The 18,077-nt window shown below is 45.2% G+C and overlaps 1 protein-coding gene across 6 annotated transcripts in view; it reads left to right on the top strand.

The window, feature by feature from the left end:
- FOXN3 (forkhead box N3) overlaps nt 1-18,077 on the top strand; it is a 383,907-nt gene that overhangs the window by 254,829 nt on the left and 111,001 nt on the right. For all 6 annotated transcript variants that reach the window (XM_019642323.1, XM_019642325.1, XM_019642324.1 and 3 more), the window contains one exon: nt 5,014-5,078. In XM_019642323.1, the coding sequence (XP_019497868.1) occupies nt 5,014-5,078 (65 nt within the window). The remainder of the gene's footprint in view (nt 1-5,013; nt 5,079-18,077) is intronic.

Below are 18,077 nucleotides of genomic sequence, written 5' to 3'. Positions count from 1 at the left end.
TAGGAAAACAGTCCAATGGTAGATGTCACATATCCGAAGGTATTGCCTTCACCCTCTGGTTCCAGTGTTGAGAATATGACAGGGGTCTGCTTAGCTGCCTAAAGCTCAGGGGGCGAGCTCTGGCCTCTGGAAGTACTAGATTGGGACAGGCTGGTCTCGCTACTTCCTTTCCTTTACCCCCATCTGTGTGAGTTTCTTCTCTTTAGTGTGTTGTGGACCGTTCAGCAAACATGCTGACTGCAGAAGCCATTCAGAGACACAACACGTAGGCTGGTCCTTCAGCGCTCAGTCTTCAGGCCTTGATTCACTTCTTCCAGAGACTTCTGTATTTTAATTCTTTCTCTCGTTTTATATTTTAAAAATGTTTAACTGGGGCTGGCCGAGTGGCGCGTTGGTTAAGAGCTGGCTTGGGACACCAGAGGGCCCCAGTTCGGATCCCACATATGAGGGCCAGTGACACTGCCCTCCACAGCTAAGATGCTGAACAACAGCTCCACCTGGAGCTGGGCTGCCGTGAGTCGCCTGTGACAGCGTAGGCTGCAGCCCCTGTGGCAGTGGGTTGCCATGGGCTACCGTATGTAGCCAGCAGCCAGCGTGAGCGGCCGTCCAGAAGCCGGCGACTGATCTGCCTCGCCCGGGAAGAGTGCAATGATGGTGCCAACTTGGGCCAGTGAAGCAACGTCCTCCACAACTAGACTGAAGAACAAAACGACAGCAACTTGTCTGTTCCCCTTTCCCCAATTCCCAATAAAAATTTTTTAAATCTTAAAAAAAAAAAATCTTAAAAAAAATGTTTAACTGTAGTGAAATACACATAACATAAATTACATCATCTTAACCACTTCACCATTAACCCTCTTGACCGCCTTATGGGTCAGCGGCGGTAAGTGTATCCCCGTTGTTGCCCAGCCAGCCTCCACAATGCTTTTTCCCTTGAAGAGCTGAAGCCCTGAACCCATTAAGCGCTCACTTCCCACTCCCCGCTCCCTCCAGACCCTGGAAACCACCACTCTCTGTTTCTGCAAATCAGACTCCTCCACGGACCTCACATAAATGGAATCCTATGGTATATGATCTTTGGTGCCTGGCTTATTTTACTTAGCAGAGTGTCCTCAAGGTTCCTCCATGTTGTAATGTCTTGTTCTCTCTTTCAGACATACCAATTCACATTTGGCAGCTGCGTTCTTAGGGAAAAAAGGACTTTTCTTAATTTGCTTTTCATTAGACTTACAGAAAGTTTAGGCCAGTGAACACAGGTGTGGGTCTTGCAAGAACCTGCCAGGGTCTTTCGGTTACAACCCAGCCGGTTCGCAGAATGATGAAAGCTCATGAGTGTAGAGAAAACATGACAGACAGATCACATCACATTATGCCAAGAGCCACCTTAGGGCACTACGACCTGTTTGACTCATGGTGACCCCTTGGGAGTTGGAAGTAATGCAGCTGAGAGCGCGAGGCCCAGGGAGCGACGGAGGGCCGCGAGTCTCTGGCAGACGCTGGGTCTGCTGTTCAGGATGATATCGCTCATCTCTTGGGATTTGCTGGCTCAGCTCTGGTCTTAATGATCGGCTGGATCAATGTTCTCAAATGCCAGTTCACAAACTGCCTTTCTGGCAGGCAAGGCCCTCTTAACCTGTTTGCTGGCTTCTTTTGTCACAAAGCGAGTTTGGCTTAGAGTGCTGAAGGTCATGGGATTCTGTTAGAGCGTTATTGAAATGAGACATTTGTGGGGCCCGGGATGTATTGTTTCTGCTAATAGGAGCCCACGTGTCTCTGTGTCACATATGGCTAGCCTGATTGCTTTTTCTAGCCTGGGATTTTGCCTCGGAGAGATTCGTAGTGAAATACCATCCACAGCCTTCTTCCATGGAGAAGGGTAGCTACAAGTTTAGCACTTAGAGGACTGGAAGAGGCGTGCTGGAGGATGAGAAATGAAGTTGGGGCCCTTGATATGTGTGTGTGTGCGCGTGTGTGTGTGTGTGTGTGTGTGTGTGTGTGTGTGTTGGGACAGTGGGCTGGCACTGGAAGTCCTGGTCTGGTCTTGGGCTGATCACTAACTAGCCATGTGATGACTTGGGTGAGTCCTTTCACCTCTCGGGGCCTCCATATCCTTAGCTATAGAATAGGGAGGGTGGGTCCTGCCCTGCCACCCACAGTGTTGGAGGGTCCCATGCTGTGCCCCATAATGGTAATTTGCTATCCCAGCATCAAGCAATGTGATGGTGTTGAAAACCCACTTGGGTAGGTTTAAGGGGGCCATAGTGTCCACCTCTCATGGCCACAACCATTTATAAGTGACCAACGACTCACTGAGTATGAGGAGTCCGTTACCCATCCCCAACACAAGGCACCCCCCAGCCTCCCTCCTTTTGATTTGCCACCTGAATGGGTGCTTTCCAGGGTGGCCTCAGATTCTCCCTCCCAAGATCTGGACCACACGCTGCTTCTCTGAATTACTGGGGTTGATACAGGCTTTTAAGTAATTCATACAGTGTTTTGAAGCTAACTTACAGCTTTAAAGACCAGTGAGCTAGGAACATCTCCAGATTGGGGGGGGGGATCAATTTGCAGCCTTCCCAAACTGCAGCCACTAGAGTCATAACCGTTGACCTTTCTATAGACATTTCTTGTCTCTTTAGATAGAATCCTAGAAGGCTGGAGCTAGGTAAGTGAGTCAGTAAGTTCCTAGAAGCCATGAAATATGGTTTTTAATCCTCCCTGCCTCCCTCCCCCCAAGCACAATTCTCTCAAGAAGCACTTAGCAAATTCTTGAATCTACTAACAGATGTAATTTCAAGGGACCATCCAAAAGAGAAGAGTGTAGAATATGGGGCCAATTAGCACAAAAGCGTTGCAATTAGCATGACAGGAAGAGCTTACCTTGAGGTAGAAAGAGATCACAGGCAAATGAATTCATCAGTCACAACGGGGGCCAGGTAAGAGCACAGGTGGGTGGCCAGTCCAAACCTTTCTCTGCTACTGGCGTATAGATTACACAGGCAGCACAGCTGGGCGACTAGAACAGTGATCAGTGACTTAAGTGACTTCAGTTAGAAGGATGTTGTAGAAATCTTTAAGTAGATTTCTATCATACAGAGAAATTTCCTTACCTAAACCACTGGATTTACCTGTCCCCAGTTCCCCAACATTTACTCCATCCCTGGCATCTGCTCAGTTTTCAGCCAAATCAAGGTCAGGATAAAGAGGAGATTTGGATGGAAGTAAGCCGGATATTGGGGCTCCTGCAGTAATACTCAATTATTGAATTCTCTAGAAGCACCAACTCCTCAATAATGAAGTCCTCAGTTCTTAAATATCTTGAGAAATCAAGTGATTCGGTATTGGCAAAAGCCAGCTTGCTGTTTCCTGCTTTCTTATAAAAATAAGATGGTAAAATCCCCGGGAGCTGGCTGGAATTGTTAAAAGATAATCTTAAGTATTTTAATGCATATTATGTTGCATGCAACTTTGAGTCTTAAAAGCCTCAAAACTGAATAGGACCAGAATCAGGTGGAAGAGAAATCTGCTGCTATCCTTCTCCAGCCCTATGACCCCAGCCAGATCTGCTGTTGTCCTGGGCAACTCCTGGCCACTCAGAGGCCACAGCTGCCAGAGCTGAGAATCAGGGCTGCAGGAAAAGCCATAGCTGAGATGCATTATTTTCTCTTACTCTGAATACAAAATAAAACAAAAAGGTGCATTTACTTACATCAGTGTGTTTTCTAACACAAACGACATTATTTTGACGTTTAATATTGGGTTGTTGGAAAAGCCATGACGCAATTTTGCAACGAAAAACAGAAAAAATTCATCATGACTTCTCCGACAACCCAGTGGGACTTTTATGCTTTAGCTCTTTTCTTCCCCTCTCTACTTTTCCCCGATGGTGTACTCTGTCCCTGGTATGCTATTTGTACCTCTAGTAATGAAGTTTTGGTCAGTAGAATGTGTCACTGGCATTTCTTTTGTCAACAGTATTGCACTGCTAGAGACCCTAGCCGACAGGTGAAGCATTCATTCTATAGCCCTTCAGATTTCTTTGTGTGTGTGTGTGTCCGCTGAATTTCCGAATGTATTATTCAGACCAACTTTTTATTTTTTTAATGTTGAAGGTGATTGAGAGTGCATTAACCAATATCATTTGCCATGGACTGTTTTGATGAAAAGTAGTTTATACTCTTTCTTGCGCTGGATGTCGTAACATTTTTGACTAAGTGCTCTCTGCCATTAATCTAAACCAATCCTTGGATTAGAATAACCTACTTTCCACTCTAAGGATGTTTCACAAAGACAGGCTTGGTTATGAGGTTTTTCCACTGGGTGTCTTAAAAACAGTGGACATGCTTGTCTAGAAATGCAGTCAAGTGTTTTTTGTGATATATTGATCTTTCTTATTCTCTTGCCTTTCTTGTTACCAGACTGTGGGTGGTGGTAAGGTATCTGCAGTGAGGGAATGAAGCGCAAGATTTCAAGCCAAGAAATTGAAAACAGGATATGAAATAAGAGTATAGGGGAGGGAGGAAGTCGATCAAGGTCATATCCGCATGATCAAGGTCATATCCGCATGTTAAGGATTCGGTGGTAGAAAAGCCAAGGGAGACAAGGTTGCATTTACAATCGGCAGGTGGCACCAGGAAGTGTTGGAAAATCCTCCTGGACTCAGACATGGGTAGATGTTCTTTGCCACCTAAAATCATAAAGTTATGAACAAGTTTACAAAAGTTATAAGCAATGATATTGAGCTGTGTGAATTTGCTGTTTTGTTTACCTGCAAATGATTTCAGTGCCCAGGAGGGAGCATGGTCAAGACAGTAAACCAGAGTACCCACACAGACAGGCTCTGCCCTGTGAAATAGGAAGTCCATTAATCATAAAACAAAACGAATGGTTCATTTTGAGAGGGTATAAATAATGCATAATTGGGAAAGTGTTTGAGGCCATTTTGAGTGATGTGCCTGAGTGCAGGTGAGTGTAACTGAGCTGGTCCTCATGCTGGTTTTTCTTTTATTTCAGCACATCAGGTCCACCCATCTGGCCAGGCAGTACCTTCTTCAAGAGAAATGGAGCCCTTCTGCAAGGTAGGTCTCTAGAAGCCCCTGTCCCCCTCTCCCACCCCATCTCAACACTCCTTTGTGCTTGGTGTCAATCAGGAGAGTTCCGTCTTGTTGAGGAGTGGGCATTGGAGAGGTATGGCTGTTGTGGGTTGGGTCTGTTTGTCCAGTTCTCTTTATTTTTTCCTATTCACGTCTTCTGGTTGACGGGAATTGTTAGTCTGAAAGTAGGACTGCTTTTTTGGTCTGTCGTCACTGGTCATATTTTAGAAGTGTTTGGCTTGCTTTGGTGAAATTGGAATTACATTGAAATTGAGATGTTACAGTACCATAAACTGGGCTGATAAAAACAAACCCCATTACGTATTTTCAATGCTTGAGCTTAAAGAGGGATGTTTTGGGTGTTTTGGCACTTTGGTCATCGTGGAGGTCCACTCGTGCCTGGCTGTCCCCTAATGTTCATATGTGCCTGGAAGGGTGACTATGGTTTGTTCTGAGGCTCAGAGTTCAGACACCCCTCCCTTGTCCCTACAAGCATCAATTTGCAGGGATACATCCTTCCTGCTGTCCAGCCCATCGTCAGCTGCTTTGCACGAGCTCCTGTCCAGTAGATTCAAGGAATTCAACCAGTGTTTCATCTCTATTTTTTCCATTAAGTTTGTCTTGAAATAGCCAAAGTTAAAGAAGAATAAATGGCTAAAAATAGCAGTAAGATGCATTCTAAATACTTTCAGACATTACTTTTAGGTTATTGCCATTCTGGATATCTCCTCTGTAGATAAGCTGGCCTTGGCTGGCTCCCAAGGGGCTCCCAGTTTCCTATCCCATCAGCCTCTGTTGATTGGCTAGGTGTCAGAGTGGCACAGATGGCCAAAAGCAGGTGAATTTTGTTTTACCAGGTGCTTTAGAACTGTACTGGGCTTATGGTAAGAAATTTCAGTGCATTTTTCATTGGTTTAGAACTGTGTTTGGTTGGTTTACACCTCTTTTCCTTAAAAGTACATGCTGAGGGCTAGCCCTGTGTGTGAAGGAGAAGAATATAAATGTGGTAAAGAAGAGAGATATTCATCCTCAGTTTCTGGAGCAGCTCAAACAATTGTGAGAGATATCACATTTTTGTTGTTTTATAGGCCCTGCAATTTTGTATTCTCTTTCTAATCATCTGTGAAACCAAGAACTTAAGAATTTCTTTGCATTTTTGCTTGGTATGGGTGAAATTTAGGCAGGCAACTTTGATTAATCGTAATTTTAATGACCATCAGAGACATCCTAAATATTTAAGAACAAAAGGAAATGCCCTCCACTCTCAAAAATGAATAGATACTTTAAAAAATAACCTATTCTCTTCTCCCTTTAGATAGTATACGTGGAAACGGATTGATGACCTTTGGGTTTTTTTCAAGCGAATGTCAAAGTTATGTGCATCTTTATTTTTCCTCCAGATCTGTAGCAATGATATGACTACCATCTTGTTTGGATTGTTTTCAGAAAAGGGATTTATTTTCTTGGAGCATTTCCTTATAGGGTTTTTATTCATTAAGTTCCACATTAGGTAAGATTTGCTCTGTATATATTAGTTTTGGGTTGTTTTGGGCAAAAGCATGATGAGAAACATCAATAAGGTTTCTGAAATTGAGTGATTTTTACTCTCTAGGGAGACCTGTTTTCTCTTTCTGTGAGGGTTAAAAATTCTCCTAATTACTCTATGCATTGAGAATTAAATTATTACAGATTCTAGATGCTCATTGAAGCCACATCCAATTCAGTACAGCCCCCTTATTTTTTTTGCACATGTGAAAATCCGAAGGATCTTGGAGAGACTGGGAATATGGGCAGGGATTTGTTAGTGTTTTCTTTTTTCTCTCGTGATGTTTCTTTATTTGCTGGGTCTGTACATATAGTTTTCTCGAGACACTTATTGTGACACGATTTTTCAAACCCTGTGCATGTTCCTCCTGATTAATATTTTTGTGTTCCTTTGGTGGGTGATACTGGCACGTTGAGAATTTGCTCAAGCCCGCAAGCAAAAGTTTTACAATAAACATGGGCATCTTGAGAAGGGAGTTGCCCGGTCATACCAGTGGAAGGTTTAGTTTAAAATCAAGTAGAAGAAAACAACCTGACTTACCTCATTTTTATACTTTACATTTTTAAAATATGCACACATTCCTTCTTTTTCCCCATGGCAAGCAGGAGGACAGTTTTCTAGAAATCAGACAATGGGAAAGAACTCTCTTAATAGGTTCCAGCCCCAGGGGTTGGAATTGAAGGCTAATAGAACACCCTGAAGAACCCTGTTTCCAGAAGAAGGGTAGATAGAAGGTGAAGCTTGGTCATGTAGCGTGACCCGGGCCCGGGGACCTGCCCGCAGAAGCCCATCTTGACGGTGGGCCCAGATCCTGAGCAGAACTGGCTGAGCCAGGGGCACTGGGAGACCCTGCTGGGTGGAGCGGCCGCAGGGGTTTGAGACTAAAAGAATGCAGGAGCAGCAAACATAAGCAGATGTGTCACACTGTTTAAAGGAGAAGGGCTTATTTTTGTCAGAGGGATGGGAACATAGGGAGTACTGACACTTGAGCAAGGCCTTGAAAAATTGATAGATGTGGGCATGTGGAAACAGAAAAAGAGGGCATTCCAAGAAGGGGAGAAACAGCAGGAGGACATAGGCACGAGAGGATCACGAGAGCAGAGGGGTGGGGACTTCATGTGGTAGGATGAGTGAGTCATGGGCACTTTGGGATAATGACATCACAGGTGTCAAGATACATTTAAAGAGAGTAATGTGATGTCCAAAGCGGAAATAATGGAAGTTAAAACCTGAAATGAGGGGAACAAAATGACATAATCGTTACTGTGTTGTCTGATAGTTGTTTGGTTGATAAGCGATTGAACAGAAACATAGTCCAGTTATTTTTTTTTCCTCCAGCAAAAAACCAATTGCAGGAATTAACTAGAAGTACTCGAGGCCCTATCGAGTACGGCCTGTGTATTTGGGTTCTTGCGGCATCACTGGCGAGAGGGCCTGCTGAGTCACCTCGCAGTTTTGAGGATAATGGGGTAAGATTTGGTTTGGATTACACCAGGCATGGGTACTTAACATAATTGGTCATTTCATCAATTCACAGTATTTATTTGAAATGCCATTTAGGCTGCTAGAGACATTTTTAGTGTGTGAGCAGTTCTCGTGGCCTAGAGAGCACTTCAGTTCCTGTACAATAGAGACCTAGCGGAATGCCAGAAGGGGATAAACCCATTGTTTCAGGGGGACCCAGGATGGGGCCAAACAGATGACTGTGGCTTATTCTGGGCCTTGCAGGAGTGGCCAGCTGACAGGTGTCTCCGACTGTCTCCTCTGCCTGTCTCAATATGTCTGTTATGGTCTCTAATGTGTTTGAAAGACATTTTTAATTTTGTTAGTTAATATTGTCTCTTATTTTCTTAATTAATAAAGTGTTTTATATTTTTTTCCCTTTCCAAACTCCCTAGCCACCTGCGCCCCCCCCCACACACACACACTCCATTCACCCATCAAACTTAAAATTAGATGACTTTATTTAAACATCTCCCTCGGATGAATTATTTTAATGATCAGTGATTCCCCATGAAACACCTTCCTCACCCCCAGTCTGACCTTTCGTCTGGTCCCTGGAGGTTTCATCCCAGCGCTGCTTACGGCACCTATGATGCTGCGTGCAGCGAACCTTCTACAAGAGGTGGCTGCCGGCCCCAGTTGGTCTGCACTTCCGCTTCTGCGCTCTTGGCTTTCACACACCTTCGAGCTCCCCACGGAGTTTTGTTGTAACTCTGGGTCAGCTGGCCACTTGGGTCCACCTGTTTTTATTTCCAGCTCTTCCACTACCCCACCTGCAAGCACTTCCTTATTATCCATTTCTGTGTGTCAGGCACTGGATGAGGCTGGAGTTCCCAGGAAGGCCCGCTCTGCTCTGGGGTCAGACCTCACGTCTCAGCCCTTTGACGCAGCCACTGCAGTTACTAACACTCCGCCAGCCCTCCTGGCCTTCCCTCTTTCTTCCTTTTCTCTGTCACTCCAGTATTGGGCCACTTAATTATTATTAAACCTGTTTCTGTAGGATGCGGTGGTAGCATTAAAATAAATTCCATAACACGCATAACAAGTTTTTATTTCCATTCACTTCTGACAACCCACTGGATGAGCTAATGAAATGGAAAGAAGACCTTGAAGGCATGTTCAATGCACAGAGCAGGACGGTGCTGCTGCAGACACAAAACAGGGAGAAGGGAAACCAGCTGTTAGATGTGTGTCGTTCCTGTGTGTGCTCAGAGCACTGGCATTGGTAATCCGTGCGGGAGGTTGGTCGCGGCCGTTACATGACTTGCTTTGAGGATGCTGGGTTCCCAAGTTCTAGGTTAGCTCCATGTGCTCACTTGCCTGGGAGGACTGTTGTGTGCCACCCACTCTGCACAACCCTTACCGCCTCCCCCGCCCCCCCATAGCTCTGTGAAGCATGTTTACTGCAAAAATGGATGTGGTACCCCTCTTTGGTTGTATGCCATGCCGTGAAAGTCTCAAGAGCAAGTGCTCAGTATATCAGAAACAAGGGAGAGTGGAAGAGGCAGGGGAGGGACCTGGACTCTGGTCCCAACACTGCCACTTGGTAAACTGTGACCTCGGGCAAGCCACATGGCATCCCAGGGCTTCCTTGTCTGACCTATTTATTAAGAAGCGCACCTCAGGGATGGCAGAGGTTTCCTATGGAATACCAGCTCTGTTCCATTCCATCAGCTTCCCTAAAAGTAGGTCAGAATGGATTCTGAGGCTTAGCTCTAGGTCAGTGGGAAAAGAGTGCTACCTTCAGCCAGTTGTGTCTTCAAATACATCTCAGGAGAGGAAAGACGGTGGTGGCAGGCTGGCTGAAGATCCCGCTCCTTGAACAAGACGACTCTCAAAGGTCTGGTGGACCTGGGGGAGGCAATATTATCAATTTGGACAACCTGGAAACAAACCCTGTCTTGGCTTCAACTGACTTAGCTTCTCTGTGGGGATAATAATAATAATGCATATCTGTCTCATGGGGTTCTTGTGAGAACACAATACATTCATATTAATAAAGCATTTAGAACATGCTAAATTCCCAGAGTTAGTTATTGTAATATTTGGCAAAACTGTGAATCTAGGAAAATAGGGCTAAAATCCTGCGTGTGTGTTTTCCCTGTATTCCGCTAAAACGTCCCTTGTCCAATTGCTGGGGCAGAAGACGGGGTGCCCAGGTCCTGTTGGATTTATCCGTAGATCTGAAAGACAGTTTGTACATCTCTTTATCTCAGATTCCTTATAAGTAGGACTGCTTCCTGGAGAGGTCACCCAGCTCACAGCACCAGCTGTACCCCTTACTCTAAAATTGGCATGCATAGTAGCTGCAGAGAGAGCCGTGCAGGAGAGTGTGGATTTCATGCCAGGTCAACCTGGGTTGTTTGAATCCCTTCCTTTCTGGGCACCGGCTGTTTGACCCAGGGCCTTAGTTTCAATTGTCTATAAATTGGGGCTACGAGATGTGTCTCCCAGAATCTTTGTGGAGATTAAAGGAGAATGTGAATGTGAAAAGGTTCATCCCAACCAGTACCTGGCACCTCTCAAATGCTTGATAAAAGCAAAGGTTTTTAGCCTTTGGCTTTGTGTCAGCCGAAGGGTTCTGGTCATTAATCCTGGCTGGTGTATTCAAGGTGAAAGTTCCCAAACTCCTCTCCTGTGCACGATTTCCATTCTCACTGCCAGCTCCTCCAGTGTTTCCTTTCTGACGGAAACAGGATGGCGCTGCCCTATTCTGGGGTCTGCAGCTGCCTCAGGTCTCTCGTTCCAGGCCCTTCTCTCCGTAGAGGCCCGAGGATCCCAGCTTTTGTCGGGTTTCCCCCCACCCTCCCCGACTCATTTCTTTCACATTTGGTCACAGCCCCCAGGCCCTTTGGCTTCTTTCATCTAATCTGCTCCACAAGCTGACTCTTTTGTCCATTTTGCAAACGAGGGCATCTACTAATGCATAAATCTCTTGATTCTTGCCCTGAGGCACACCCGGTTCAAAAAGAAAATAGTAATAATAGAAAGGAGGAAAAATCCTCTCTACATTTTCCCCCAGTCCTAATTGCCTTCTGTCCTCTTTGGCCTGCAGAAGCCCTTAGGATTTTAGGAGGGGCCCTTTTCTCTTGGCTTCCTTTGTCTTTTTGTTCTGCGCTGAGTTATTTGTTTTTAAAGATATTTATGTAACTGCAGTAATAAAGTCAGCTGGCTGGTTTTGTGTACCATCAGGTGAATTTAAAGGGGTGCTGTTCTGCTCTTCTAACACCCAGCTTCTATGTGGTCACTGAGAACATGTTTTTAAGTTTGTTAAAGAAAGTATATGGAGATGGGATTTTAAAAGAAGGCTTTGGTCCATTCTGACCCTTACTGCCTTTTGGGAATCCAGATTTGCCCAATCTGTGGTTATCCCAACCGCCCCCCGTATCTGCAGCCTAGCGTGGAAGATGAGAAGGCATCAATTGGGTAGCCCGTATTTTCCTGTTTGACTTTAATTTCAGTGGGCCTCTCTACCACTGTCTATAGTAACCATGCTCATGAAAACCCAGTGTTGCTCCCTGAGGAAACGGCCGTCCCATGGACAGAGACAGGGAAGTCAGAAGGAGCTGCCAGCTTGTCTGGGGATGGGGCACTGGGCGCTTCCCCTGGGCCGACCCTGCTGTTTCAGGGTGGCCCCCAGGAGGAGGCAGAAACTCAGGCCTCAGTTTTAGGAGAGGAAGGCAGGGTTGGAGAGGGCGCTTTGGAAGTTGGAAACGACCATTGAACCTCGATGAGACTTTCAGGGGATATAGAATGAACAGAGGAAAACGGTCCGTATTGAAGACCCAGATTTATGGCAGAAGGAGGCGCGGTAGCTGACAAGAGCAATAACAGCAGTGAAGAAGCAGCTCAGTCATAAACTGAAGAAAATCACTGACGTGAAGGGCAGAGAGTTCCAGAAGGAGGGAAGGGGGGCAGGAGCACCCGCCGTGCAGAGAAGAGGGAGGGAGGGACTGAAGCAGAGCCACCAGGCGGCACCAGGGCCCTCGGGGTGCAGCCGCCAATCTGCATTCTGCCTCCATGGCCAGTTCTGGGCATTTCATGAAAATGGCACCATCCAGTGTGTGCCTGTTGTGTCGGGCTGTATATGTTCTTGACGTTATTCTTCTGTTAGCCTTACGCATTGGGTATTGTTACTCCCATTCTGCAGATGGGAAAAAATGAGGCCCGAAGCGGTAGTCCAGCTCAAGGTCGCAGAGCCAGGATCAGAAACCTGGACTCACACCTTTCTTTGGTTCAAAATGGCATAAATATTGCTACAGTTTTCCAACTTAGATGTTCAGATATTCTGCAATGTTTTGCAGACTGTGGCCGAAAAGAATCCTGTTCTATTGCTGAAAAGCAATTTATAATGACAAGACAAAAAGGTGGAAATGAATGTTTAGGTTGTATTCCTTTCATTCAAATAATAAAGGTGCTTCATTTCTCTTTGTCCCCACACATGACTTTTGTAAACAGCTCACTTTAAGATATTTCAAAGGCCGTGGATAGAGAACAAGAAAAATCCTGAAATCAGTCATTCAAAGGTTAATACAATGAGGAACCCACCCCTTAACAGAATGAATATTTATTTGAGTCTACCTGAACTTTATACTAGAAGATAAATAGATATGAATATTTTATACCACTTATAGTACATCAATAGGAATATTTCTTATAGTTTAATTTTTAGAGCATTTAAAATGTATTTCTTGTCTATTGTATCAGATTATAAAATATAAAGGTTACACAACCGTGGATCCTATTGTACTGCACAGCCTGCTTTTATCAAAGGGCTCAATCTTAAAATACAATTGGAAAAGTCATTCCCCTTGAAGTTCTGTTTAACCGTGCTTAGATAGAAGTCTAGGAATATTTTTATACATATTGCCAATAGGCTTACACTGAAGGAGAATTTAGAACATACTCTGAGCGAGCTGTTCACATTACTGTCTCAGAAGCCAACTTAAAAGAACTCACCTGTAAACAGCAAGAGGTCAAGTTTGTGTTCTTGTTTGGTTCCCTTGACGACTGAAAGGTGTGGCTGGGAACTGCCGGGCAGTGTGTACCGCAGTGCACGCCATCAGGAGTGTGTGCATACGTGTGTGAATGTGGCCCGTCCACTCCGGCTTTTATTATTGCCCCGTGTGAGTCTGCAAGAATGACTCTCTCTTGCCGTCCCCCTGCCTCTCTTTCTCTGGTGTCCCCGTGAGCCCCCCGCTTTCCTGTCGGCCTTTGCAAATGATGACATGAAGATAGAAGACCTCAGTTTTCAACCTGGATTCATCCCCTGCCTTGCTACCTAATTGTTGTCAAGTTGGGGAAAGTTATGTAAAGTTCTTTGAGCTACTGTAAAATACAAAAAAATATCAGTCTTGCAAGATGGGTATAATTATTAGGATTAGATGATGACAGTCTACATAGAGTCCCCAGCACTTAGTCATTGCTCCAAGTGCAGGTGCCATCACCCTGCTGTCACTCCAGGGGAAGCAGCGTGCCTGGGAGAAAAGAATATGGACTTGGAGCTGGCCCGTCTTGGGTGCAAAGCCAACATCTGCCGTCCACTAGCCACGGGACCTCAAGCCACTTGTCTGATCCGTTTGAGCCTTTCCTTTCCAGCCAAACAGACATAACTTCATGGGATTTTGTGAGAATTGAAAGATAGTGTGTGTACAGGGGCTGGCACAGGGCCTGGTGATTATTGAGTGTTCAAGAAATGGAATTCATTATGTTTACTCGTATGATGGCAGCAGGTCTGCACGTTCCTAAGGTTTTCAGTTTCTTCCACCCCGCCAAACAACATGAAAAAATCCTTCCCCAGTTGAACTGAAGTTACACCTTCAGGGATGCGTAGACTGTTTTCAGCTTCTCTGATGCTTCTGCTATGTTAAGGCGCATGCGTACCCGTGAGACACCCACAGGAGGAGTAGAATTTGAGTACCAGCTGTTCTCACTGGCACTTTTGAATGACTAAGCTCTCGGACATGGGTTGGAATGGCTTTTGATCTGTTTTCCTGTTTCTTCCTCCTCTTAGTGTCTCTGAGCCAGAATATAAACTATGTGCAGAGATTCCTTGCAGAGATGGGAGGGAGGCAGAGAGAAAGAAGGAGAGACATACTTGCATTGATAAAGAAAGTCATTTGAAGGACCATGCTGAACTTGTCCCTCACCTCATGGTCAGAGTAGCCCCTCTTTGGGCTGTGATTTTTTTTTTAATTTTTTTAGTGAGGCATTTTCGGGATGTGTCCATTCTGCTTATTTGACACACATTGCAGTGAAGCATTTAGAACCACACGTCTGTCAGGCCTGATGACATCTGCCAGTAGAGCTATACTAACCTGGTGTCTTGGCTGTGGATTTGTTTTCCACTCTCTGAGCTTCCCACACTCTGAGCAAGACTGTGAGGACATCGTGACAAGAGACAAGAAGCCGGTGACATGTAGAAAGGCCAGTGCTATGGTTATCATTTGTGTGTAATATTTCTCAGACTCTGAGAGACTACATTCTTTAAGTTTTGCCATGATTGGGAACTGAAACAATTATGAAATTTTTACTTTTAAACTTTTGCAGCTGCAGTAGGTCCACATTGGGGTGCTCATAAGAATGACATGGGTACAATAGCCATATGAGGGCACCTAGGGCATCTTCTGTGGGAGCCACTGTTTGCCCACCCTCACCTCCAACTTCCAACATATATTCCAAATGGGAGGTGCCAGCTTGTTATAGGAGCTTCTTACAGGAGCATCCCAGTGAGGGATGGGCAGGTGACCCAATCCAGGCCAGAGTTTCACGCTGGTACTTTTCTTATTTTGGGTCTGGGAGCGCTAAAGGATGATGCATTAGCATCACAAGGTCCCCCGTGTAACATTGAATAGTGTACAAGAAATTACACCAAGGCAAAGAAGCAGAGACACCAAGGCAAAGGGGGCCTCTCTACCACTCCCCTTCCTGTGGTTGGATTTGATGAGCTTACAAATTCCCCTTTTTACTTAACTCAGTTTGATTTGCGTGTGTATGTGTGTGTGCGCGTGCGTGCATGTGTGAACATCTAAGAGTCTGGACTAATAAAAATCTCTAAATGAATAGCATCAGTTAAACTAAATATATATCACTGATGATTTCTCTGTGCCAGTGAAATTCCAACCTCTCTATTGTCCTAGGAGACCCACTTAGTGTTTTGGCTGTCACTTGAAAGAATATAAGATGAATTTAGAGAGCTTTTCAGAGATGGTGACTTGACTTAAGCAAACAAAGTAGAATCACAGTAATAATAATACCAGTTCTCTGTCTCCTCCAGCTCGGCTTTGTCTGCCTCAGGTGGAAACAGGCTCAGAGAGCCTCACATTGAATTCACAAGGTGGCTGTCATCTCTTGTACTAGAAACATCAGCTTTGAATCTAGCATTTCCCTCCTGTTCCAGGAAAAGTTCTGAGCAGCACTATAATTGAACCAGCCTGGGTCACGTGACCACTGGAGCCATCACTGTAACCAGGGGAATGGGAGGGTTGGATCGGTTTACCCTGGGGATAGAAACATCACTTGGAAGCACATGGATGGATTGGGAGATGAATTGTTCTCTAGATGCAAGTCAGGGTCGGTTCCCAAAGAAGGGAAAAGGAAACATCCGTTACCACAGCACAGCCATTTTAGAAAACAAAGCAATGGGCCCCAAAAGAAGTGTTAAGTTACATGTGCAAGTCTATGTAGCCAGTAAGTAAGGTCTAAGGCCTGAATGCAGGTCTTCCCATTTGAGACTTTTCCAGCTTTTCTTTCATGATGATGGCCGCCATCCTTGGGTGTACAGGACTGCCAATCTCAGGGCATAGGGTGGTGTCAGTAATTTATAACTTCCCGGAGGCCCAGAGTCTGAATGAGTGATGACCTTCACTTTCTCTGGCAGAGATTGGATTGCTGACACGGATTGCCTCAACTACAATAGACTTGCCTCACTGGGGATAACTTGCCTCACTGGAGGGAGGGGAGATGGGATGTACCATCTTTACCGAGGATTATTATCCTTGAGCAACCAATCTCAGGATTTTTGCAAACTTTCCTTAGCAGCCAGGGTTGATCCCCAGAGTCCCAACTTTAAAATACAAGATGCTTGGACGGTTGGTGAATGTATTACTCAGCTGGGGCTGCCATAACAAAATACCACAGACTGAGTGGCTTAAACAACAGACATTTATTTTCTCACAGTTCTGCAGCCTGGAAGTCCAAGTTCAAGGAGTTGGCAGGTTTGATTTCTCCTGGACCTCTCTTCTTGGCGTGCAGATGGCCGCCTTCTCACAGTGTCCTCACACGGCCTTTTCTGTGTGGGTGCGCTTCCCCTGGCTTCTTCCTCTTCTTATAGGACGTTAGTTCTATTGGATTAGGGCCCTCTTAGGGTCCTGTTGCATTAGAGCCCCACCTTTATGACCTCTTTTAACCTTAATCACCTCTTTAAAGGCTCTATATCCAAATTCAGTCACACTGAGGTTTAGGCTTTCAGCATATGAATTTTGGAAGGGACACGATTCAGTCAATAACTGAATTACATACATACATTTGCTAACGTTCCTTGCCTTCCTACAGTGTGCTAGGTACCCCTCGAGGCGCTAGGGATAGAGATGTGGAGACCCTTGTCCTCAAGGAGTTTGCAGTCCATCTGGGAGACACAATCGCTAACAAACTTTGGTGATTCTTGCCATCACAGAAGGGCTTAGATTCTGGGGTGAGAAGGAAGTGAGGAATCAGGGAAGCCTTCTCTGAGGGGTGCTGCTTATTTATGCAGGGTGAGGCTACTGGCCTTGCATCTCCTAAACCTGCCCCCCTGAACTGCTCAGCATGGCCAACTGTGCATTTCTCAGTCACAGTGTCTCACTCCAGCCCCAGTACAAAAGAGGTGCAGCAGTGACAAAAATACTCATGTAGCCAAGCTCACAAAATAATGAAGCCCACACCAAGGGCACACGCCACCAATAAATGCACAGACGGTACATCAGTGTGTGGTGTGTGCATATGTGAAAGCAAAGAAGAAATGTGATGAGCCAGGATGGAGATGAGAAAAGTCACCATATCCCTTTTGGGTCGCATACCTTCTTCCTCCCAAGTAAGAAGATGGGAAGATGAAAGAAAAGTGTCCTGGGCAGAATTGTGGGGAGATTCTGGTAATGGTAGTGGAGAGTGGGTTTGACAAGGGTGGCTCGATAATGGGGACTTAGGGTAGATGGTGCGATTTAAATCTAATACCAAGATAGCCGTGTAAGGAAAGGTAAAGAACTAAGAGCTGATAGTCATAACCATGGGAAACTGCTGCAGGAAGGTGTACCTTGTATCACGTGATCACAGTGGATGGTGTCGGGGTCACTTGAATTGTACTGGTCATAACTGGGGCTGAAGCTGGAAAGACTTGGGAGCAGCCAGACCAACTAGGAAAGAGCAGAATAGCAGACCATGATGGGTGGGGGCGACTGGGCAGATGGGAGAGGTATGAGAGCCTCTGACACCATTAGTCTCGAATGCCTTTGCATGTCTCTCATTACCCGGTCTACTTAGGGAAAATAATAATAGTCACATCTTAAATCAGTATAATTTAAAGAGTAATGAAAATCCAGTTCAGAACCAAAGATGCAGCCTCTTCAATCTCACTTGCTAGTTCTCCACTTAATTTTTAAAATTAAGACACCTCTAATAAGACTCAAAATTGTTCACAATCTAAAATGTTGTAAGGAAACGATAAGGTACTGAATGAGAAAATGGGTTCCATTTCAAAAACCATCATCCTGTGTGTGGGGGGCTGGGGGGGGGTAGTTCTCTGTATAACGCCATTTAACTACAAATGACATTTGTTGGCATGTGATGTGAGTCGATGAACTTGAAGGAAAATGGGGCTGCCTAAAATAGCTTTTGTGCTACAGAAGTGAGTTTGGCATTAGAAGGACCTGGCTTTGAATCCTGACCCTGACAATCTCTCA

Source organism: Hipposideros armiger, unplaced genomic scaffold, assembly GCF_001890085.2.
Source record: "Hipposideros armiger isolate ML-2016 unplaced genomic scaffold, ASM189008v1 scaffold_67, whole genome shotgun sequence".
NCBI classification, from domain to species: domain Eukaryota; kingdom Metazoa; phylum Chordata; class Mammalia; order Chiroptera; family Hipposideridae; genus Hipposideros; species Hipposideros armiger.
The sequence above is the reverse complement of the archived record's forward strand: the minus strand, read 5'-3'. Positions and strand labels throughout refer to the sequence as shown.